The 23,438-nt window shown below is 29.1% G+C and overlaps 1 protein-coding gene across 2 annotated transcripts; it reads right to left on the bottom strand.

Annotated features, from left to right (window-relative positions):
• Positions 1–315: 315 nt before the first annotated feature.
• LOC110426189 (DNA-directed RNA polymerases II, IV and V subunit 12) lies at positions 316–3,643 on the bottom strand. 2 transcript variants are annotated; one of them, XM_021441353.2, is made up of 4 exons: positions 3,528–3,643; positions 3,258–3,369; positions 3,062–3,154; positions 316–804 (listed from the first exon to the last, which is right to left on the bottom strand). In XM_021441353.2, the coding sequence occupies exons 2-4, from the start codon at positions 3,295–3,297 to the stop codon at positions 782–784; spliced, it is 156 nt and encodes a 51-aa protein (XP_021297028.1). In that variant the 5' UTR covers positions 3,298–3,369; positions 3,528–3,643; the 3' UTR covers positions 316–781. The 2 variants fall into 2 exon arrangements, with proteins under 2 accessions (XP_021297028.1, XP_021297027.1); XM_021441352.2 differs by having other exon boundaries at positions 3,258–3,633.
• Between the last annotated feature and the right edge of the window lie 19,795 nt (positions 3,644–23,438).

The following is a 23,438-nucleotide window of genomic DNA, read 5'->3' as shown; positions in this document are numbered from 1 at the left end:
ATTTTAAAAGCTATTATTTTTTATAAAAACTTTATAATAACTTTTAAGTTAAAAAAAAAAATCAAACCAAACATGCTCTTAGTAACACATCTAAACCTCATGCTCGAACACACATCAAAGACTTGGATAGAGTAGCATTGCTGGAATTGCGAGATGAGTAACGTTATTTGTTATGTAAGAGCAAGCGCAAGAGGAGCAATATTTGATATTTCAACCTCAAAATTCCCTTAATTTTAAGAAAAGCTAGTTTAAGAGAAAACAAGGAATTAAGCCTCCAGAGAGCCTCCTGGCGAGCACCAGGAATAATATCCTGCATAGGGGCATCCAGAATCATTACTTTTTCTCTGATTAAATTTTGCTAGTGAAGATACATACAAAATCTACCTTATGAGTTGCACTTTGACATTTTATAGGGGAAAAAAAATAAAAAAGAAAGCATTGACTCACACATGTTTAATCCTTGTTTTAAAATTATGGAGCTAACAAATCAACAAGACAAGGTGCATAACATCAAGCTAACACATTAACAAAGATTTAAGTCCACAATAACAAGATGAAACCACTTAAAAACACAACATAAGCAGACCATAAGAAGTATGAACTCTAGCTGTTCTAAATCAACAGCCATCACTCAGGTCCCAGGCAACCATTGATTGAAAACAATGTTCAAATCTTCTTGAACCGCATAACACAATCAACCATATACAATGCATCAACACTTCTGATATTGTTTCTCATTGACATAAGTGCGTATGCCCTCCCCCTTCTTTGAATTCCATATTTAGCGAGCTTCATACTGAACAACTGCAGTTAATAAAAGTTTTAAAATTAATTGTAAGAATTTTGGATGTTGAAAGATTACATAATAGCAAGTGCATTTCCCTTTGAGATGTGGAAGGACTCTAATTAAAAATGTTTCACACACTAAGCAGTTAAGACAGCAAATCTTCATGAACTAAAAAGTGTTGGTCTATTATCAGTGTTCAGCTAGAACATAAATCATAATTTTAAAACATCACGCTCACAAATCTAGAGGCAACACTTAAATCCATAAAATAAAATAAAATAAAAGCTAACAAATATGGTGAACATAAAACATAAATTTAAAACATCACGCTCACAAATCTAGAAGCAACACTTCCATCCATAAAATAAAAAACAAAATAAAAGCTAACAAATATGGTAAGGTTAGGGAATCAAGGGCCTGATGCCAAACATCCAAGGATCACATCTTAAACTTTCACAAGAAAGTTAATGGCATACCCTGAAAACCCTAAACATAAATTTAGCTCAATGTGCATCAAAAGTTGTATTTTTGGTGTAATCAACCCACACTGAGATTAGAAAATTAGTGTTTTGGACAGTTTATGAAGTTTTAATGAATGATTACTGTAAATTGACAAAGGTTGATTTGTGCTAGTTGAAGTGTGATAGTGCCAAAGCATAAAGAACAAAAGGAAAGAATATAAATGATCCAGGTTCATCCTAGATTGTTGAAATATGCTCATTAAGGATTTGGGTTGCTTCATCCAATCTCAAAAGAAAGCATAATTGCCGAAACTGTTCATAAACTTATTTATGAGTCATGACTGTGTATTAAATATAGAAAACTACCAAACTTGAAAATCAAACAACTCTTAAACCAAAAGTAAAAACCTACTAACATTAAAAGATGCAAAACAACGCTCATACACAAAACCTAATAACATTAAAAGAAGCAAAACAACGCTCATACACAACTGATACATCAGACTTGTTAAAATTGGAACTTGACAGACTACCCTGCTACTTATAACTCAATAAACTAAATAAAAGAAAACAAATATAACCTTCATGCATGAAACCATAGAATTAATAATCTTTTTAAGTTCGTAAAGTTACCCAATTCCAATAGTGTTTGACATGCCAGCCTCACTTTTCTCTATTTATTGGTTGTTTGAAACAGTAGATTTACTCCTTCAAGACAAAGTAATATGAGGACATATTTACACACACATAATTGTTTATTTTCAGGAAAGGTGATATTTCATTAAACTTCATATAAGAGTTGCAAAATCCTTTTTTTTTTAACTTTTAATATGATTGTTACAGATCCTCAAATTTTGCAGTTTTCATCCCTTGCTATTCTAACTACCTTCTTTAGTTGTCTACCCTGTCAAAGTTAACATGTGTCCTACAAACAATATACCAAATGATTTGAGCAACCTCAAGTTCTGCATTGGTGTTCAAACTTGTAGCAAATTTTCTTTTCTTTATTTCTTTCTAGAAAGATGAAAATTATTAACTAAGAAAGGAAGAAAAAATGGCTTAAAATTGCAAATGCCTAACTCCTTTGTCTAGTGGCACCAATCCTAGAGAAAATAAACCCTAAACACAAATAAATGTAATTCCAACTTCCTAAGCACTGCATCAAAGCAAACAAAAAATTTTTGAATCTTGGGACCTTCCTCTGCAAACCAAACTACCATCAAATTCCCTTTAAAAAAGAAATTAAATCAGCCAACAAAGAAATAGCATAATCTACCAAAGAACACACCCACTCCTCAGACAGACAATGAGCACAAAAGATAAAACAACCCAAGGCCCAAAGCCAAAACCCTCGAAACTTACCAAACAGTAAATATGAAGTTTCACACAGTCAGCATTTTATCAAACAAATCATCGGAAAGCCAATTTAAATAGTGCAACAACTGATATTCAAACCAAGATTAGGTAACTGAACTGAGTTGATTTTCAGGTTTCTCTTCTAGAATCTTGTTTATTCTGACAAATAAGCAAGTTGCATTGAAGATTTCAACTCTGTCAAATATCAAAATCATAATCTCATCTCACATTCACTTCTATTATTGTCCCTAAGTTAAATTAGGTATCATCTTGAGTTCCCTGCTATTATTACTCTCTTTTGCTGAAAAGATGGCTTCTTTCTATATCTCAACATGCCTTAAGCACATTCTTCTTCACGTCACAAATAAACACATGAAATACAAGAAATTACTATGCATAAAAAAAGCCTAAAGAAGTAAGTAAAATTAAGGAAAGAGAAGTGAGAAAGCAACTTTACTTCTTCGGGTTCGCTTCTTGTAAAGAATGCGGTAACCACACTCACGGCATTGTATCACATCTCCATGCTTCAATGTGTTCTCTTGTCCACAGTCTTTATAAAGATTCACTACCCCCCCCCCCCCAAAAAAAAAAAAAAACAGAGTCAAAATCAAAGTCATGGCAAAAATTAGGGTTTAGTGATGAAAAGGTTATACCTCCACAGATATAGGTAACAGGTTCTGGCTGCGGATCCATCGATACTCACCCAAACAAGCTCTTCAGACCAACCTCCTCAAAGTTGAACAGAGTTTTGCATAAGCAAATTAACTGAAGGATAACCAAATTGCGTAAAGAATAAACCAAAACTGAATTAGCCCAAAAAGATTTACAGAAAACAGAGTTAATTTCAGTATTGTTATTCACTATCAAGGAAGGGTATAAAGAGGAAGAGTAGGAGAAACGAAGGGGAGAAGCGCAAGGCTGACCCGAGCGTGGCGAACACTAGGTTTGGAAGAGAAAGGGAGCCCTTCTCTTCCTCTTCAGTTTCTGGGTTTTAGGCTTTGAATATTTAGTTTAGGTTTCGATTGACCTTTATATTATCTAATTTCTATCTTTAATTAAATAAAAGGAAACTTCAGTGGAAGAAGCTATGGAAGGGCTGGGCTTTGGGGACGTGGATTAAAGCTTTTTGAGTTTGTGTTTTTCAAATAAGGTAATATTTGATTTAAAATAAATAAAATAATTATTTTAAAATAAAATAATTATTATATAATTTAATATCATGAAAAAATAGGATTAGAATTGCTATTATAATTTATTACAGCTTTTGATTGATAAAAATAATATTGAAATAAGAAAGTAATAGCTAATAAATGATAAAAAATAAAAATATCTTTTATTATGTTAACATTTATTTTCATCAAAATAACAAATTGTATTATTTTCATCAAAATAATATATTGCATTACTTTTATAAAAAAAATACATTGGTATATATTATTTTGATGCAAAGTTCGATCTTGTTACAGTAAAAGAAAAATTCTTAAGGTTTCTAAAAACTTATCTAGATAATATTTTCTGCTAAATAATATTTTTGACATGTAATTTTTTATTTAAAAAACTCACCAAGGAAGAAGTTTTTACCCATTATGCACTTTTTAATAATTTTTGTCAGTTCAATAAAAAGAGTTGTAAGCCCATGACATTAAACAAAAAACAAAAAAATAGGACAACAGCAAACTAAGTCCAAAACATCATATAATGAGCAAAAAAAACAAGCACTTGAGCATATTCAGTTCAACTCATTTTTCTTTACATAAAACAAGTACCTGCTCGTAAGCGGAGTTGGAAAAGTTAACCCTTAGTGGCTAACTCATTTTCTTTCCCAAAATTTCTTCACTCCAGTCGCTTCTCTTCTCTTTGCCATGAGTTGTCCTTGTCACTTCTCTTCTCTTTACCATTAGTCGTTTGCCTGCTCTATTACTGTAAGCGGTGAACTTTTTTACCTTTTTGTCCCTTTTTTTTTCTTTATGATGCGCTTAAAGTATTAATGGTAGTTTCTGTGACTTTTTGTTAATTAGGTTATTTAGTATTAGATTTGGGCATCTAGAGTGCAATTTCTTTACTTAAATTTCAGTTTTCATGGTCTTATTTTTTTTGTCATTCAATGCTACTATTGATTTGTGAAGAAAAACGTTCTCATTTATATGTTCTAGTTAGCGACGAATCAGGGTTTTGCATGAGGAGTGGTTAATAAAATACTCATTAATTTTGAGCTAACCGAACTCCAACCCTATTAATAAATAAGATATCCAAACCCTACAACTACCCGAATACTTTTATACTTTATTATTTGAACTTGAACTTTATTATTATCCTCACTACCTGGTAATTATTCAAACTTATTAAAAAATCTAATTTTATAAAAAATTTATTAAACTTTAATAAGTACCTAATTATCTGAACTTGTACCTATACACAATAATAAATTATATTTCACATCCATTCAATCACTAATAATTAAATTTCTAAAGCAAACAAATAATAAAATTTAAATTTAAATAATTAAAAACTAATATCTCAAATAACAACTCGAATAATAAAAAATAAATATCTCAAACAACTTATAAGTTATAGTTATTATCTCTATTATGTTTTTATTTGTACATATAAATGAAAGGTTGTTAATAGTTATTATCACTTAATATCAATACTTTAATATATTCTATTGATGTAAGCATAAATGCAACTTTAATAATTTTATAAGTTATAATTTTTGTAAATTACAAGTTGCGTTTATATAATAGTGATAACTAACAAATTATTTTATCATTATAAGCATATAGTAATGTTCATATATAAATTAAATATATTAATATTATAGCTTATTCACATAATGTATTAATACGTAAGATATAGGCATGATAAATATTATTAAATATAACCTATTTAATATGTTAATAAGTATATAGTAAATAGTAATGTTTGCATATAAATTAAATATATTAATACTTATAACCTATTTATATGTAGGATATAGGTTTATGTAGGTAAAACAATACTATATACTATGGGGTAAGATATTCATTAATCATATATTAATATTAAAATGTAACTTATATCAATTTAAACAAAAATACATATAACTTATATCATTTAAAATATAGAACCTATAATTACATATTCCATGACTTTAACACATAATCATATTATGTATGTTTTAAACTTGAAAATGTAAATACCTATTATACTTAATATAAGTATAATTGATTGTTATAGTTAATCATAACATTTTGCAATATATATATATATTACTAATTATATTCCTTGTAATATGATATTATTTAAACATAACTAATAATTTAATAGCTTTGTTATTTAAATATATTAATGACATATCATTAATAATTTGACTAACAATAACATATTATTAAAGAAAGGTTGGTAAAGTTGGAAAGGTTTAAAATATTTCTTATTCAACTTCAATTCCTAACATCAACAAAATTTTACATATTTAATTATCTATTATATACTATATAATACATAATTGGGTTTAGGTATCAAGTATCCAAGAGGTGGTACCCGAGCTCAATACGAGTAGTAAAATTACTATCTGAACTCGTCCCAAACCTTAAAATAAAGTATCCTAACTCTATATAATCTGGTCAAGTACCCTCATGTATCTTGTTAAAGTGTATCTACTGTCATTTTTAGTGTCTAAAAGGTAACCAAACAAGGTCATAGATAGGGTCAATGATTTTATTCAAAGCAAAAAATTAATCACTTTTGAATTAAAATTAAATTATAACATAAAATTTCATTAACAATTTTAATATAAATTTTTAAGACAAATAAAAATAGACATAAAATATAAAAAAAAATTAACATTAGATTTTTACATTAGACATCATAAGATATACTCGATGAACTTTCATGCTATTTAATACATAATCAGGTTTAGGTATCAAGTACCCAGTGAGTGGTATCCGAACTCAATACGAGAAATAAACTTAGACCTAAACCCGTCAAAGACTTGAATATAGGGTACCTTAACCCTATATAATCGAGTTAAGTTCCTATAGGTACCTCGTTAAAGTATACCCATTGCCATTCCTAGTGGCTAAAGGATAATTATACAAGATCATGAATCGGGTTAATGATTTGATTTGAAGCAAAAAATTAATTACTTTTGAAATAAAATAAAATTAAAATATAACATTTCACTAACAATTTAAATATAAATTTTTAAATTCACAAATAGATATAGACATGAAGCAGAAAAATTAATATTAGATTTTCACGCTAAGTTTCGTAAAATGTGCTTAAGTTGCTTTCATGGTTTTAAATTTATTGATAACTAAATTTGTGTCAATGGTCCTGATAATCTTTTTCTCAATGTAAAAGATAAGTGTACTAGTAAGAAAATCATCTTCCAATTTATTATGCAACCTTGTTTTTACTATTTTCATAATTGAAAATATATACTTTGTAGTTGTAGTAGAAACTGAAAGAGTTAAGATACGTCAAACCAAACGAATTCAAATCATGTGCAAAGGAAAAATAAAATAATAAAAAAATAGTTGAAGGGTTTATATGCAGTACATAGGAAAAAATGGAAAAAAGATATAGGAAAAAACAAAGAAAAAGGGAAAAACAAGGAAAAGATTTTTTTTTTTTGAAATTTGGGCATAAGAGGGTTTGAACCCGGGCTTTTAATCAAAATGTTATATAACTTCCCATTATTTCCAAAATAATGTATTTAAATTGATTAAGGGTGGCAAAATTATATATTTTCAATTTTCTGTATAAGAGTGAACCCAAGCTTAAATCAAAATGCTAGATGACTTACCACACCTCATTCCGTTGGTGGTTCTAGTATTGCTATGGACTAGAATAGACAAAAAGAGAAAGATGTTAAGAATAACAATTTGAATTATTAAATTAGTTTTCTTTACGTCAAAATAATCATTTCACCTTAAATTTATGCTCGCAACATTGTGTTTCTAGAAAAATGCACGATTGATTGAGAAGTTTTTAAAATAAAAAGAAAGGGTAAAAATACATGAATTAGGTATTTTAATGGGGTTGGGTACATAACGAGTAGTGTGAAGGTATTAGGGTTTGAGTTTAGATAAGAAATTCAAATATCAGTAAGGTAGTTATCTGGTTTGCGTATTATATTTATTAATAGGGTTCGAAGTAAAATATCTTAAAATTAACAAGTACTCTAGTTGTTGACAATTTTAACGAAACTCGACACCTAGCATTAGTTTTTTTCTTTTTACTGAAGGGAGGGCAAAAACGGTTAAAGAAAAGAAAAATAGCTTTTCCACCATCAATCTTTTTTATCTTTTCTCTATGTAGCAGCATAAAGATCTCTTTTTCCATTTTTCTTTTCTCCATCTCATTTTCCAACTACTTTTTTGGATTCTTTTTTTTTTTTGGTTTCTATGGACTTAGTTTCTTATGGGTCATGTTTTGATAAAACCCTAATGAAACCATAAAAAAGGCACACAAATTACTTTTATTGAGTGTTTTTTTTTTAATTTTTACTTTATTCAGTATTATATACATCTTTTATTGTGTGAATTTTTTTGTTATGAAATTTTGCATTTTGAGCATGAGAATAACAAAATATAGTGAAACATATATAATATGTTAAGGATTTATATTTAATGCATTTATAGTGTATAATTTCCTTGAACTATTAGTTCACTAGATTACACCCCATCTTTAATAAACAAAGATAAAATTTTTACAATGATTTAAAAATTAATATTAAAAAATTTTAATAATTAATCACATGGAAAAATAATTTTGTTAGAATTTTTCTTCCATGCTTCTCTCTCTTTCTTGTTCTTCATCTACAAGGGATCCAAATCAAAATCTTCTTTTACACAGATTAATTCTTTCACCATTAACAAGAAATTAATAATTTCTTCATGGGAAGATTATTCAAATTGCAATTTGAAATGTTGATTCAAGATACAATTAATTCTTCCACCATAAACTAGCAAAATGAGATTTTTTTTTCTGGAAGTTGTTTAAAAATATTTTATTCTTTTATTTGATTTTTTTTATAAGCATGCTCCGAATATCTATACATAATCAAATAAGTTACACAGAAGGATGCTATCATATTGTGAACAATTGCTTGAAATGCTATTGTTTTCTTAAAGACGTCTTCGAAGACAAAGGACCTTGAAGATTTGAAAACATTAAATTTCTAGTATAGTTGGGAGTCCAAATGGTATAAATTGCTTTTTTTGTTTAGTGGAACCTATGATGGAAAATAAAAACAAGAAATGATTGGTTTGATGGAGGAAACTAAGACCTCAATTAACACTCAATGCGTTAGTTGAAGATTCAATGATAATACTTCCATTTATTGGGAGTCTTTAAATAAACTTTATATCCAACCAAATAGCAAATAAATAAAAAAATAAATAGTAGATAAGTAAGCACTACTCCTACTGACTATGAAATAAATTAGCTAACCTCCTAACAACTTTAGGACTTATGCAATTAGCAAACTCTTAAAATGTAGGAACTTGATCTACAACTTATCATTTCCCTTCCTCTTAAAATTTGCTTTTGTACTTAAGAGCAACATCAAGAAACTGTGTTTTAATGTCTTTCAACCCTTCCTACATAACTTTTAATGGGGGTATCCTTTATCACTGAATAAAAACCTCTCCTTTCTTTCTCCTCATACTACTGTCCAAGATAGCTATTAGCTATGGAATTTTTAAAAAGATAAGCTTAAAGTAAAACTACTAAGAAAGGGTGAATTAGTTGTTAAATAAAAAGTCTCCCTTTTAGAAAATCTTTGATGATGAAGTAGAAATATGAAAGAATAAAAACAGCAAAACAAAAGATGAAGTTAGTGTGCGAGGAGTAGAAAAATAAAAAGTACTTAGTAGGAATTTTATTGATGTTTGTCCTTCCAATGTCTACATTCTCTCCCTTGATATCATGAGAAGTTTGAATCCACTATCAGCTTACCTTTTCAATTGGATCATGCATAACCTTTACAAAATGTCTTTTGTTAGATCAGATGCAACCTTTATAACATGCCTTTTGTAGGATCAGGCGTAACCTCTATCAAGACATTGCCTTTTCAACTTTAATCACATCCTTTACACAAAATGTAGCCTTTTAAAGGATTAGACAAAATCTCTTTCCCTTTTGCTTGGAGCTATAACCAATATAATAGTGGATTCTAAAGAATCTCTAGCTCGAAACCTAAGAAAAGTTGACAAAGAAGTTTAAGATTAAAAATATGAGAGTTTTCTTAAAGGATGTGAATGATTAAGGAAGGTTTAAGCTAAAAAAGGATAAGTTGAAAGATAAAAATGTCAACTTTAGGTTCTGCTCTTACTTAAAGATAAGACTTTTCTGCTCACAACTTTTCCTTTTGGCTTTTTGCTCTTTTTCTTCTTCAAAGATGATTCAAATTTGTTCCAAATCCTCCAAAATCCTTTCCTTGATGTTCTCAAGGTAGTTATTTATAGCCTTTATGATTTCTTACCTGTTGGAGTGATATGTAAATCATTGTTTGTATGTTTTAGCCAGCTTGCACAATTTTGTCACATATGTAGAATTGATTCTTTGCTTTTGAGTTGTCGGCTCTTCACAAAGTCTAGAGCTTTCCATCTTTAGAGAATTGATTCTTCTATTTTGAGGTGCCAGTTCTTTTATAACTAGGTTCAAAGCTGAAATTTTTGCAATCTTGGAGAATTGATTCTTCTACCTCAAGGTGTCGATTCTTTATTGTGATCTGGTGACAAAATTTGAGTTTAAGCTTGATTTTTGCTGCTCTAATCTTGTCTAGTTGTACCATCTCTTTCTTAGTCATCAAGTTTCTAAATTTTACTTTTGATGCTTCAAAAACTAATATCTTCTTCATGTTGAATCGATTATTTCTTCTTTGCATTTATACCATTTACATTCTATCTTTCTAGAATTGATTCTTGGTTTTTGAGGTGTTGGTTCTTCACCAATCCTCAAGCTTCTATCTTCTAAGAATCCACTTATTCTTTTCTTAAAGTTGATTCTTCACTATTGATCTCTACTTAAGAACTGACTTCTCATTCTTTAGAATCGATTCTTCCTGTTATAAAAATTTGGATTTTTCTTTCTTTTCATTTAAGAATCAAGTCTTTCCTTTTGAGGATTTGATTCTTGGGCTAATACTTTGAATTTTGAAAATAAGAAATCTATGAGAAAAATAAGAGATATTTCTTTAAGTTCAAGAGCATGATTATTCATATTCAAAGCATGTTCAAATAATCTTATTATTTCAATAAGTTTAGCTTAACACTTCTTTGAGAATTTTCTTCATATTCAAAATCATCTTTCATTCATTTTCAAAGCTCATTAAATTCAATCAATTTTGTCATTTCAAAACAAGAATAAAACTAACAAACTCCATTTCTTTATTATGATAAAATTAAGAGTTAAATTTGCTCATTGAAGAAAACTCTCGCTGAAATTAAGTTCAAGATTTAAAAACATTTTTCTCAAGTACATCTCCCCCTAAATTTATGCATTTTCAAAAAGCTTTATATATTTGAGTTTGAAAGCACTTTTGAAATCATTTCAAAAATCTAGCTATAATGAAAAGTTAAGCTTGCAAATTTACTCAGAATATTTCTCCCCTTTTTTATTATATAAGACAAGAATAGAAAATAAAGTATATGAATAAGGGGAGGAAAAAACTTAGAAAATAGAGCATTAGGAGCAAGAGTTTAAAATTTCCACAAGTTAAGTATAAAAATCAAATAGCATTTAAGGACAAATCATAAAGACATCCATAGCAAGAGAGTTCAATCAATCATCAATCAATAGAGAAATATCAACACAAAGAAGATTAGTGAAAATAGATATTTCATTAAATAAAGGATATATGAAAGATCATTTGCAATACAATCATATTAGTACAAAACAAAATGCATGCAACTGTTATGAAATTCATCCATCTTGTTTTTGAACACCCATTTTGTACCAAAAAATGGATGGTTGGTTGGCCTTGGAACTAGGTCTAAGCCTTGTTCCTTTCAAATTGGCCTAGCTCTTTTTACATAGCTATCATCCAACTCTCTTTTTCTTCAGCTTCCTCATAGTTCTTTGGTTCCACTTGTGATATGAATGCTAGATACTCACAAGCTTCTCTTAATCCCCTTTTAGTTTTGACATCTTTCAAAGTATCACCAATGATTACTTTTTAAGGATGATTCCTTACAAATCTCCAACTTCTAAGAAGATCGTTGTGCTATTCTTCAGTTCTTTGCAAGTCTTTTAATAGTGGTTCTTTATCATCTTTCTCCTTCGAGCTCTCTTCATCATTTTCTTTGTCATCCAAGTTTAGCTTTTCCATTTTCTTCTCAATGTAATTTGCATCCTCATCATCAAACACTACCTTCCTTTATACAACATTAGTTTTATCGAAAAAAATATAAATTGACTTTTCTATAACCAAAGTTCTATTGTTAAATACTCTAAATGTTTTAGAGTTCAATGCATAGTTTAAGAAAATTACCTCATCACTCTTAGCATCAAACTTTTCCAAGGTGTGTTTTTCATTATTCAAAATAAAGCATTTGCATCCAAAAGTCCTTAAGTGAGAAATGTTTGGTTTTCTTCCTTTGTAAAGATCATAAAGGGTTTTAAAAATTATGAATCTAATGGAAACTCTATTTAGAATGTAAGTTGTAATGTTCATAGCTTCAGTTCAAAAATATTGTGGCAAGTTGTTTTCACAAAGCATTGTCCTTGTCATTTTTTTCTTTCAACAACTCCATTTCGTTGTGGAGTTCTAGAAGCAGAAAAATTGTGATCAAAACTATTTTCATTGTAAAATATTTCAAAATTGTCACTTTCAAATTCACCACCACAATCATTCTTAACATTGACAATGGTAAGGCACTTTTCATTGAACTTTTTTATAATGTTTAACAAAGGTTGGCAATACGTCATCTTTATGAGTAAGAAAATATACCCATGTATATCTAAAGTAATCATCCACAATAACAAACCCATATGACTTGTCTCCTAGACTAGCAATAGTAATTAGTCCAAACAAGTCAACATGTAATAGTTCAAGTGGCCTAAAAGTTTATATAACTTTCTTATATTTAAATGAACTTCTAACTTGTTTTCCAAATTGACATACATCGCAAACCTTGTCATTTTCAAATGATATTTTTGAAAGTCCAACAACTAAGTCTTTTTTTAAGAGTTTTGATATGACGTGCACACTAGCATGTCTTAATCTTCTATGCTACAACCAACTATCACACACATCTTTGGCAACAAGACATGATTCACTAGACTCAATTTCATCAAGAAAAATAACATACATATTCTTAATTCTTTTGCTAATGAATGCTACTTTGTTAGTGTTAACATTAATCACTTGACATCTATGAAAATCAAAGTATACTCTAAAACCTCTATCACAAAGTTGACTAATGCCTAGCAAATTATGTTTTAAAACTTTAACAAATAAAATATGCTTGATTTGGGGTTAAGATGTGTTACCAATGATTCCAATTCATTGGATAATACCCTTAGAGTCATTACCAAAGGAAACACTACTACTTTTGTTTCTATCAAGCTTAGTAAACAAGTTTTCATTACTGGTCATATGTCTTGAGCAACTATTGTCCAAGTACCAAGGTTGCCTTTCCTTTGATTGAGCTGAAAAGCATTGATTGTTTTGTCCTTTCTCAACCTACAAGACATATTTTCAATTTTTTTTAAAAGTACCAATACTTTGATGGGTCTTTGAGGGTTAGCAATCACCTAGGATCTTTTAAGAACCCAAACTAACTAGGTTATAGGGAGATTTCTATTATTATGATAACAATCATAGGACATATGACCTTTTTTACCACATACATAATAATGAAATGAAAATATATTCATTTTCTTTCTAAGGTTGCTATTTCTTTCAATATTTTTCTTTATTTTCTTTATTTTAGTTTTGGTCTTTCTTCTATTTTGACCTTAAGTGCAACATTTTTATCAACAACTTTTTGTAATTCTAAATTTTTGCTTTCCAATTCTAACTTCAAGAATTCAAAATCAGTTTTGGACTATTCAAATTCAATTTGAAACATATTCCTTTGATCAAAAACAAAGTTATACTCATGCTTAATTTTTTCTAAGTCTTCATTCAATGCTACAACTTTTTTTTTCATAGTTTTATATTTTAAAGCAAGTTTTTCAAATTCAGCATGTAGGCAATCATATTCATCTTATAAATCATTACAAGAAATATCACAAGAATTAGATGTTACTTCAAATTCTTCTTCTCTTGCCATCAAGTAAAAATTTACATTTTTTTTAATTTTTTTTCTTTTTTTAAGCTTGAAGAGTTACTACCAAACCATATTGCTACCACCATTACTTTCTTTTGTTTCTTCATCATTTTTGAAGATTTTTCCTTTAGCATTGGACATTCAGATCTAAAATGTCCTGGTTTCTTATATTCAAAGCAATTAATTGTATTCTTTTTGTTGAAATCATCTTTGTGCTTATTTTTACAAGAGAAACTCTAGTCTTTCTTGTAATTTTTCCTTCTAAATCTTCTTTCCTTTTGCCCCATCAGCTTTCTAAACCTTCTAACCATCATTGCTATTTTTTTATTGTCATCACTTGATAATTTTTTAAGTTCTTCCTTAAGTGTACTAATCTTGAGTGCAAGATTTTTCCTTTTCTCTTTGATTTCTTCTTCTTCTTCTTCCTTCATTTCAAGTTCATGTGAGGAGTGAACAAAAAATTTCATCAAGTGTGACCACATTGAGATCTCTGGCCTCTCAGATGGCAATGACTTTGGGTTTTCAGCTTTTGGAGAGGCATCTAAGTAATATTTTTACTAACTCATATTCAGGGGTAGTTTTTTCAAGTTGATTAAACTTGTTTGTAATATTAGTAAGCTTATCGAACATGACAGAGATATCTTCACCTGATTCCATTTTGAATATTTTACAATTATAGGTGAGTTAGGCAATTTTGAACTTTACTTTTAAAGTCCATTCATGAAAAACTTTAAGTTTTTCCCAAATATCTTTGGTTATAGTATAGCTAGAGATTTTGTTGAATTTTATAGCGATTAGTGTACAATAAAAGTTGTTGATAGCTTTAAAATTAGTCTGGACTTTTTCAACTTCAACTTCAGTCCACTCAACTCTTGGTTTAGGCATTCTATCACTTGAGCCAAAACTAGGTGAGTTGAGAACATAAGTTCCTTCCATGATTACATTCCACATTTCATAGTTAAAGGCTATAATATATATAGACATATTAATGCACCTATAAGCATAATTTGATCCATCAAATAAAGGATGTCTATTTGTGAATTAACCCTTAGCAACAACTGACTTTTGCAAAGTCATATGGATCTGCCCAAAGGATGTTAGGCTTTAAATTGAGGGTTTAGCTCTAATACCACTTATTGGTCTTATTAAAGTGCTAGAAATGGAGGTGAATAACACCAAAAATTTTAAGATCAGCCTTTTTTGAATTGTAGAACTTTTAATCATTTGAAAGGCAAAAGATTTAAAACTTGTAGTAGCTAAAAGACAAAAAGTAAGGAAAGGCAAAAAAAAGTGGACAGTTCAAAAGTATTTATAGTGGTTCGATTCTCTTAACCTGCATCCACTATCTTGATCTTCCAATCAAGGATTTTCAACCCAACTTCACCATACTAGTGAAATTAACAACTTTCACCAAGTTTTTACAAGGTGAGCTTTTAACCTAAGCTTTGATCCCTTACAATGACTTTTAAAGTGCTTCTCACTCTCTAAATTAGAAAGATTACAAGCAAGCTCAAACACTTTTTCTAGAATAAGAATAAAGAAGAAATGTTTTTGGTGAAGGATATTTGGCTTTTTGCTCAAAATGACTCTTTTCTCATTCAATCTCCATTCTTTCCTCGTTAGAGATTCCTTTTATACTTCAAGACATAGATTTTGCTATTCAAGATAGATTCTAGTCGTTAAGAACAACTCTAATGCCATTCTAGTCATTATTTTTGTCCTCTAGTGTTTAAATTTAAATGAGTAGACAAAGTTCGGCTAACTGGTAATAGGTAACTTTAACTGATTATAGATTCCCTACCTCGTTTTGTCTTATTGCTGTGTACTCTACGTTAACTAATTACAAGAGACTCTAACCGATTAATAGATCTTTATCTTCAAAATTTTCCACTCAACAGACTTCTTTTAATTGGTTGGCTTTCCCCTTAACTAATTGAAGCTTCCTTTCTTTCAACCTAAACTGATAAACACAAGCTCTAATCAATTAGAAAATTTTCTAAATTTGCATTTCTTCATTTTGGCTCCTTTCAATAGTCAGACTTATTTCAAATTTGAATTTTGGTACTTAGAGGTTTTATAAGTCTTGTGCTCTAATCGATTAACTTCATGCCTTAACTAATTAACACACCTCTGTTTTCCTTTGTCCAACACTTTCTTAATTAGTTAAGCCTAGTACTGACTGATTACTTAACTAATTAAGATTTTTTTGTTTTGCTTCAACTTGTCACCCAGTCATACTTTCACTAGTTAAGGCTTTTTGTTAATCAGTTATAAAAGCTCTATCTTTATTAATCTTTTTCATCTTTCTCACTCTAACTGATTAACCTATCTATTATATGATCTTGTCTTTAACACTGATTTTATTGAGAGAATTAACTTTTTTCTGCACACTTATATAGTGAAGTTGGACACTAATGAATGAAGAATGTTTTGTTATCATAACAAATATATAGAGTCAACAAGTACTCATCTAAATCTTTTTACAAATTAGCCAAAAGCCATTGTTCAGAAAATAGAGATTTGTGGAAGAAAATTTGGGTTGGGATAGCCCCATATAGGGTGGAAGTAGTTGCGTGGCAACTTATGTGGGAATGTGTGGCAGTGAAAAAGGAGTTAGTTAACAGAAATTTAATAAGCAAGGATCAAGCAATATGCATGATGTGTAAAAAGGAAAATGAGATTGTCCAACATTTATTTTTTGCATGTGAAGAGGTATGGAAAGTTTAGGGAATGTGGTGCTCAGAGTGGAACGTATGTTGGGTGATGCGTGAAAATTCTAAAAAAGGTTTTTTATAGTATGGGATAAGACTTGTTGCAATGATAAATCAAAGCTATGGGTCCTAGCATTTTATGTAATCACTTGGTCTATATGGTTTTTCTGTAATGAAATTGTGTTTAATAGGAAGTAATGGGAAGTGCGGTAGCTATTTGATTTAATTAAATTACGATTAGCTTTATGGGGTAAGCTAAATGGCTAGAGATTAATGGAAAAGTGGAAGACATATTGAGGTGTCCTTTATTAGTTTCATTGCCATGATAAGGGAGAGTACCAAGACAAAAGGTTGAATGGGAAATTCCACATGATGGGTGAATTAAATTTAATGTGGATGGAGTGATTCAAGGTAATTTAGGACCAACTAAAATAAGAGGGATTTTGGGAGATAAAGATGGTTATATTCTGTTGAAGTTTTCAAAGGCTATTGGAGTAAGAGATTTGAGTATAACAAAAATTCTAGCCATAATGGAAGCTTTTCAAATTTCCTAGGACTTATGGGAAACCATGTAAAGCTTTGGGTGGAAAGTGATTCGTTGAAAGCAATGAGCTCGATCAATAAACTTTAAGAAGCACCCTGGAGATTCAGATAGTATTTTCTGCAAATAACAAATATGCAAAAGGAAGAACTATGCTAGAAGATCACACATTAATAGGGAGGGGAATTATGACATTGATATTTTAGCTAAGGTGTTTTAAGAGAGGTTGATTCCTTGCAAGTGTTTGAGATAAACTAAGGTATGTGATGGAGTTAGATTTTACACTAGTTGGTTAGTAGGAAAAGTTTTGTCTTACAAAGGAATCCTAGTTTGATTCGGATGTTAAGTGGGAGAAGCCTCTTGAAGTTGAATGAGATGGACACAAAAAAGAGTTTAGTCCATGTGGAATTATTTCTATGCTAGTGTTGGACTTGTATGGACTGGGTAAGGTATTAATGTGTCCAAGTGGTGTCATTTTGTATGGTTTAGGTGCATGGATCTTTGTTTGATACATTTGGTCAGGCAAAAAGAAATGCTTCTAGCTGAGGCTTTGCTATTTACTCAAACATCTATACTTTATAAAGAGGCGGAATGCTTCTTTATAATTGATTTATAATTTGGACATCCCCACATTCGAATTACATGACCTTAAGGGTTGTCTTAGGTAGTTTTTATTTATTTCTTTGGTAATTATCTTTTCATTCTAATTATACAGACCAAGGTCCTTTATAACCTTGACATTAAGCAATAAAAAAATTACGTATTTATAAAAACAATACTATTAAAATTAAAAAATTAATGAAATTATTCAATGTAATTAAAATTTTTATTTATAAATTGAATAAATCTTACTAATAATTATAATAAAAAATATTTCAATGATCGTCATTCGATGAATACATTTATAAGTTTTGAATATTTTACACAATTGATCAATATTGATAATTTTATAATATTATGGTAAAAAAGTGATGAGATAGAAAAATTTTAAAAAATTGGATCTTACTTTCATTACAAAAATATAGTTAAATGTTTTGGGAAACATGGTGTAAAATATTTTCTAATAAGATGATTCAAAAAACAAAAAATATTTTCAACAAATTGTCTAAATAATAACAAATATTAAATTTTTCTATAATATATTTTACGTAAACAAATTTTTTGATTATAAAACGGACCCAATTTACTCATTAAATCATGGTCCTGTATTATTATTTTAGCCTCTATAATTTCTTTCATTTTCTGTATACTTTTTTCAAGCTTTTAAAAATATTAAAAATCTGAGTATTTAATTTGAATAATAAATAATGTATATATATATAAAAATTTCAACACCGCGAAATGTCCGGAGCGTTGGATAAAGGGGAAATAAAAATTGAAAGAGAGTGAAGGAGAAAATGACAAAGTACAGCAATAGGATACATCCAAGATAAGATGTGACACATGGGGCTCGACTCTAGCTTCGGGAAACTACCATGCGCATTCAATTTTGACCTTGCCTTGTCCGTATCCATATAAATACAACTTTTCTGATTCATCCACTTGTTCAATTCGCTAAGCACATGGATTCCTCCTGATATTATTATTAGTATTATGCATTAGTAGATCTTGCATTAATTTTTATTTGTCTTTTTATAATTAATAATATTAATTAATTTGGGGATTTTAACCCCTTGGTGAGAGGGCATGCGAGGATGAAATCTAGCCCCTAGTCAAGATTGATGCAGGAAAGTGGGAGGGGTTGGTTTGATTCGATCCCTTCCCACAGACCCGGCGTGGCAAGTGGTGGCACACACAACCCTTCCTCGCACCAGGACAATATTTTTGAGGCAAAAAGAGAAGGACATTTCAAAAGCTCTACAAAGTAAATTTATGGATTATGTTTAATTTATTTATCTTTTTAATTATTATGATTTAAGTGAATGTGATACCTTTTAAAATTTATTTGTATAATTTAAAAAATTTCAGTGTCAATATTTAAAATAATTTTCAATAACAAAATATACCATATCTCAATTTACACAATAAAATAATATATGTACTCAACAGTAAATTTCGAATTTTACATAAAAGTTGACTAAAAGATAATCATACAAGGTCATTGATCTATACAAAGGCAGAGGGGAGGAGGATTAGTGGGGTCCCGTCCCCCAACAATTTTAAACATTTTGTAATTTATTTTTATTTTTTGAAATTTTTTAATTTTGTTCTTATAAAAATTTTAAACTCTTTCTAGTATAATTTCATTTTTTCAGAATTTTATAATTTTGTTTCTATACTAATTTTTTATTTGGTGAGATGCCTCACAATAATCAATCAACAACTAATTTCAAGAGGATTAAAATAAAACATATTACAAAAGAATTATTCTCAAACTTCTTTTCTCCAAAACCTCATAACCACAACCTCTTGTTCTCTTTTCATTTTGCCAAATACTGTAAAACAAAAAAAAATTAGTTTTTTACACTATTATACTTGCTAGCATTTTTTATGCAGAAAACTTTTAGTCAGTAACTCAATTTTCATATTATGATAATTGGTAAGTTTGGTTTATTTACTTAGTTTATTTTTAATATTTTCAATTTTAAATTTTTTCTTTATTTAATAATTTCTACTTGGTAATTTGGATTTAGGATTTAGAATCTTGATCATATTTAGTTGAAAGCAATAAAATAAGGATTTGATTAAACATCTAGAGTTAGTTATTACTTATTTATTTAGGGATTATTGATTGCTTTCCTACAAATTATTTTGCATTTTTTGTTGCTTAGATTCTTATGAATAATTAAGTTTTTATTCAGGATTGCTTAATCATTATGTTTATTGACATGGTATTTAATTTTTGTGATTAATTTTAGGAAATTTCTTTCCTATTAAATTGTTTATTAATCGCCCTTAATATTTTTTAAGAGATTGCTTCCTATTGAGATTTTTGTTATTACATTTGTTAATTTTTGTTTGTTATTAACTTTATCTAGAAATTGGGATTATTGTCATTATTAAATTATTTATGATTATACTAGTTAATTTTTTTAAGTAATTTATTAAGATTGATTCAATTAAATAATTTTCAAGATTTATTTGTAGAATTTTCATATGAACTTTTTTCATCAAATTTTCTTTATATTTTTTTCAAACATTAAACTGCTAATATGACTATTTTGTAGACATTATCTTCGACTCTTTGTAGCCAAACATGAAATCCTAGCTCCACCACTAGATCTATATATATCAAATTTTATAAATATAAATTATAATAAAAAAATTAAAAATTAAAAAACTAAAAGGTGATGGCTGCTAGCACCTTGGCTCTGCCACTGTGTGTATTGTGCACTATTATAAACCAAAATTTTTTCGGATGCTACCAATAAAACTATTAATGGAATTGAATTTTCATGACCAAATTTATTAATCAAATTGATAGAATTAGATCCTATGTTAACCTAAATTGGCACATTATGTCACAAGATCATTATCTTATTCCAAAATGTTAATTTGATGGGATGCACAATGCCCATGTTTATAAGCTTCTCAGGATCTTTACCTGCTTGATGTAAGATTAAGCACCATGCCTACTTTTTTTTCTTAAATACTCGACATGATATTCTCCTTCACTCAATCCAACAATGACTTTGCCTCTCTTTGGAAGTTCTTGGTGTGAGTTGGGTTTAGATTGGATTTCTTTGAAACCATTTTGTCATAAGATTATTATCTTCTCCCTAAAAGACAAATTTGATAAGGTGTGTACCCACACTCCTAAGACCTAGATCCTGCTCAACGAAGAACATTATTATATTAATAAACAATATAATTTCTTTAATATTTTGATACTATACCTAACATGATTGGATGGGTTAGATCAAACTCGAACCTTAACTCGAGCTTGAATCGAATCTTGTCTCTAGTTGACATTGAAAGTCAAAGGCATTGAGAAGTTTAACCTAACCCAACCCATAAACACATAATATGTATTAAAAGTTGTTTCCAACTAAAATGATTCAACAATCAATTGATTTTAGATAATGATGTGTCTTCTCAAAGTTAACCTTACATTTTGATCTCGATATGATCAAAAAAATGTAGCTAAGCATACTAATCATGTGGGTCCCATGAAATGTCATTCAATCTGAATAGGTCACACAATTTATAAAATATGTATAAATATATATATATATATATATATATGCAAACATTTGAGAATTCACACTCTAACAAGTAATTTGATTTATACATTAATGAAAATAAATAAATAAATATTAATATTAAAAGAACTAAGTTATTGTTTGGTGCCTTACAGTGTAATTTGATTGTTGAGAATGTAATTGTTGAGAAGATAATATTATAGCATTTAATATAATGGGAAAGTACTAATTAAAATACTGAAAAGATTACATTACAACATTTGGTTAACAAATACCTTACTGGGAATCTTATGTTAGTTTCTAGAATTACCCTTATGTATGGAAATACAAGTTTAATACACTTACATATTTTTATATTAAATTAATTAATTTAGTTAAGTAGCTATTTTAATTAACTAATTACTTAGTTACCTTAAAGTAGTATTAAATTAGTTAATTAATTAAGTATATGCGTTTTACTTTTTTTTTGGGGGGGGGGGGAATAAACTTTATTAGATTCTAATTAATTAAGGGAAACTTATCTCCAACATATCGTTCATGAGAAGATTCTTGGTGTTTAAAGGAGGAATGTCGTAAAATACATAATTCTCTTCCATATCAAAGCCTTTGTTAGCTAAGTAGTCAGCTAAAGTATTTCCTTATTTGAATATGTGTCGTGTTCTAACTTCCCATTGACACTGGAGTAATTGTTAAATAGTCTCAATTAGATCCAAGTTAGAACATGGATGAGCATTGGAGGAAGTGATGGCTTGCACTACTAATTTACTTAACTCGGTATGCTGTACACTTTTCGAGTTTGATAGAATAACCACCATGCCAATTGCCATTAGAATCATGAAACACATAGCCAGTTGCTGACATGCCAATTGATAACTCTATTATATAGAGTTATTTTGACACATTTTTAGGGCTTAAATAGTTAGATTTTTGAGCTTTTAGGTTCAGATTGTAGCATTTTAGGTGTTTTTCTTGTTTAAGTTTGATTACATGTTGAGTAGTTAATTCAAGTTATTTTAATTACATTTGTTGTTATTTTGTTTTAAATTACTTTAAGAGAAGTTATTGCTGATTTTCCTTATTGCTTTTGTAGGAAATTGATGAAAAAGGCTCATTTGGTGAAAATCAGTGCAAGTATGATGATGGCTTCATTTATATATGTTTCGGTATTTTGACCATATCTCTCTCTACAAAAATCCAAAGGTGGTGATTCTTAGAGCACTAGAATTCCAAGAAAAAGGGATACAAAGTTTATGTTTACCAATTTACACAGTTCTAATCAGATCATGGTCAAAATATTTGTTTAAGTTAGAGCACTGTAGCAGTATGCATGGAATGAACATGATACTGTATTTTGAGTATATGTTTCAATCCAGAAGTTCAATTAACGTGATTCTTGATCTATTAGAAAGCTAAGAGATAGGGTTAAAACTTTTGTATGCCACTTTGCTAAATTTGAATCATATCAGGGAGAAACTCACATTTGAATTTGATAAACCGCCACAGTGTAGGGAGAACAAGGTTGTAGCGCTGATGAAAGGAAGCACACATACAATTTTCTAAAGAGCTTAGCGCCGCAGTGCTGGAGAAGTAGTGCCGCAGCGTTGAGTGGTTTTCTAAAAATAAAAAAAGTTGAGGAGATTTTGAAAATTAAATTATTTAGAGCTTATTGAAGGGACTTTTTTTAGAGATTTTAAGGAAGAGACAGCAAGCAATTATTCTGAAGATTAGCAGCCAAGAACAAAGCAAGAAAATAAGAGAATTGGAGGGAGAATCAAGATCACAAAGCTCCAATTATTAGTTTTCTCTCTCTACTTTTGTGTTTTTCTTATTTTTTTTGACTTGGATTAATGGCTAATTTTCTTTAGATAAAGTTTTTATTAGATGTTATGAGCTAAATTTATTTTTCTAGGATTGTAATTGAACTCACATGTAATCTAAACTTTTAATCTCTTTCTTGCTTATCTTTAATGGGATTTGAATCGTTTATTCTGATTTGTTCTTAATGCTTTTAATTGTTTGATCACCAATTAAATTGATTTAAGAACTTAAACAAACTTGAGAAAGGGAGTTTAGTGTAGACTAAAATTGGGATAGCATATGATCATATTAATTGATTTGTGAATAAGATAGGGATATACCTATAGGCCTTATGTAGCTAGATTAGAGCCTAAACTTAATG

Source organism: Theobroma umbraticum, unplaced genomic scaffold (assembly GCF_002168275.2).
Source record: "Theobroma umbraticum cultivar Fairchild unplaced genomic scaffold, ASM216827v3 scaffold_55.0, whole genome shotgun sequence".
Taxonomy (NCBI): Eukaryota; Viridiplantae; Streptophyta; class Magnoliopsida; order Malvales; family Malvaceae; genus Theobroma; species Theobroma umbraticum.
The sequence above is the reverse complement of the archived record's forward strand: the minus strand, read 5'-3'. Positions and strand labels throughout refer to the sequence as shown.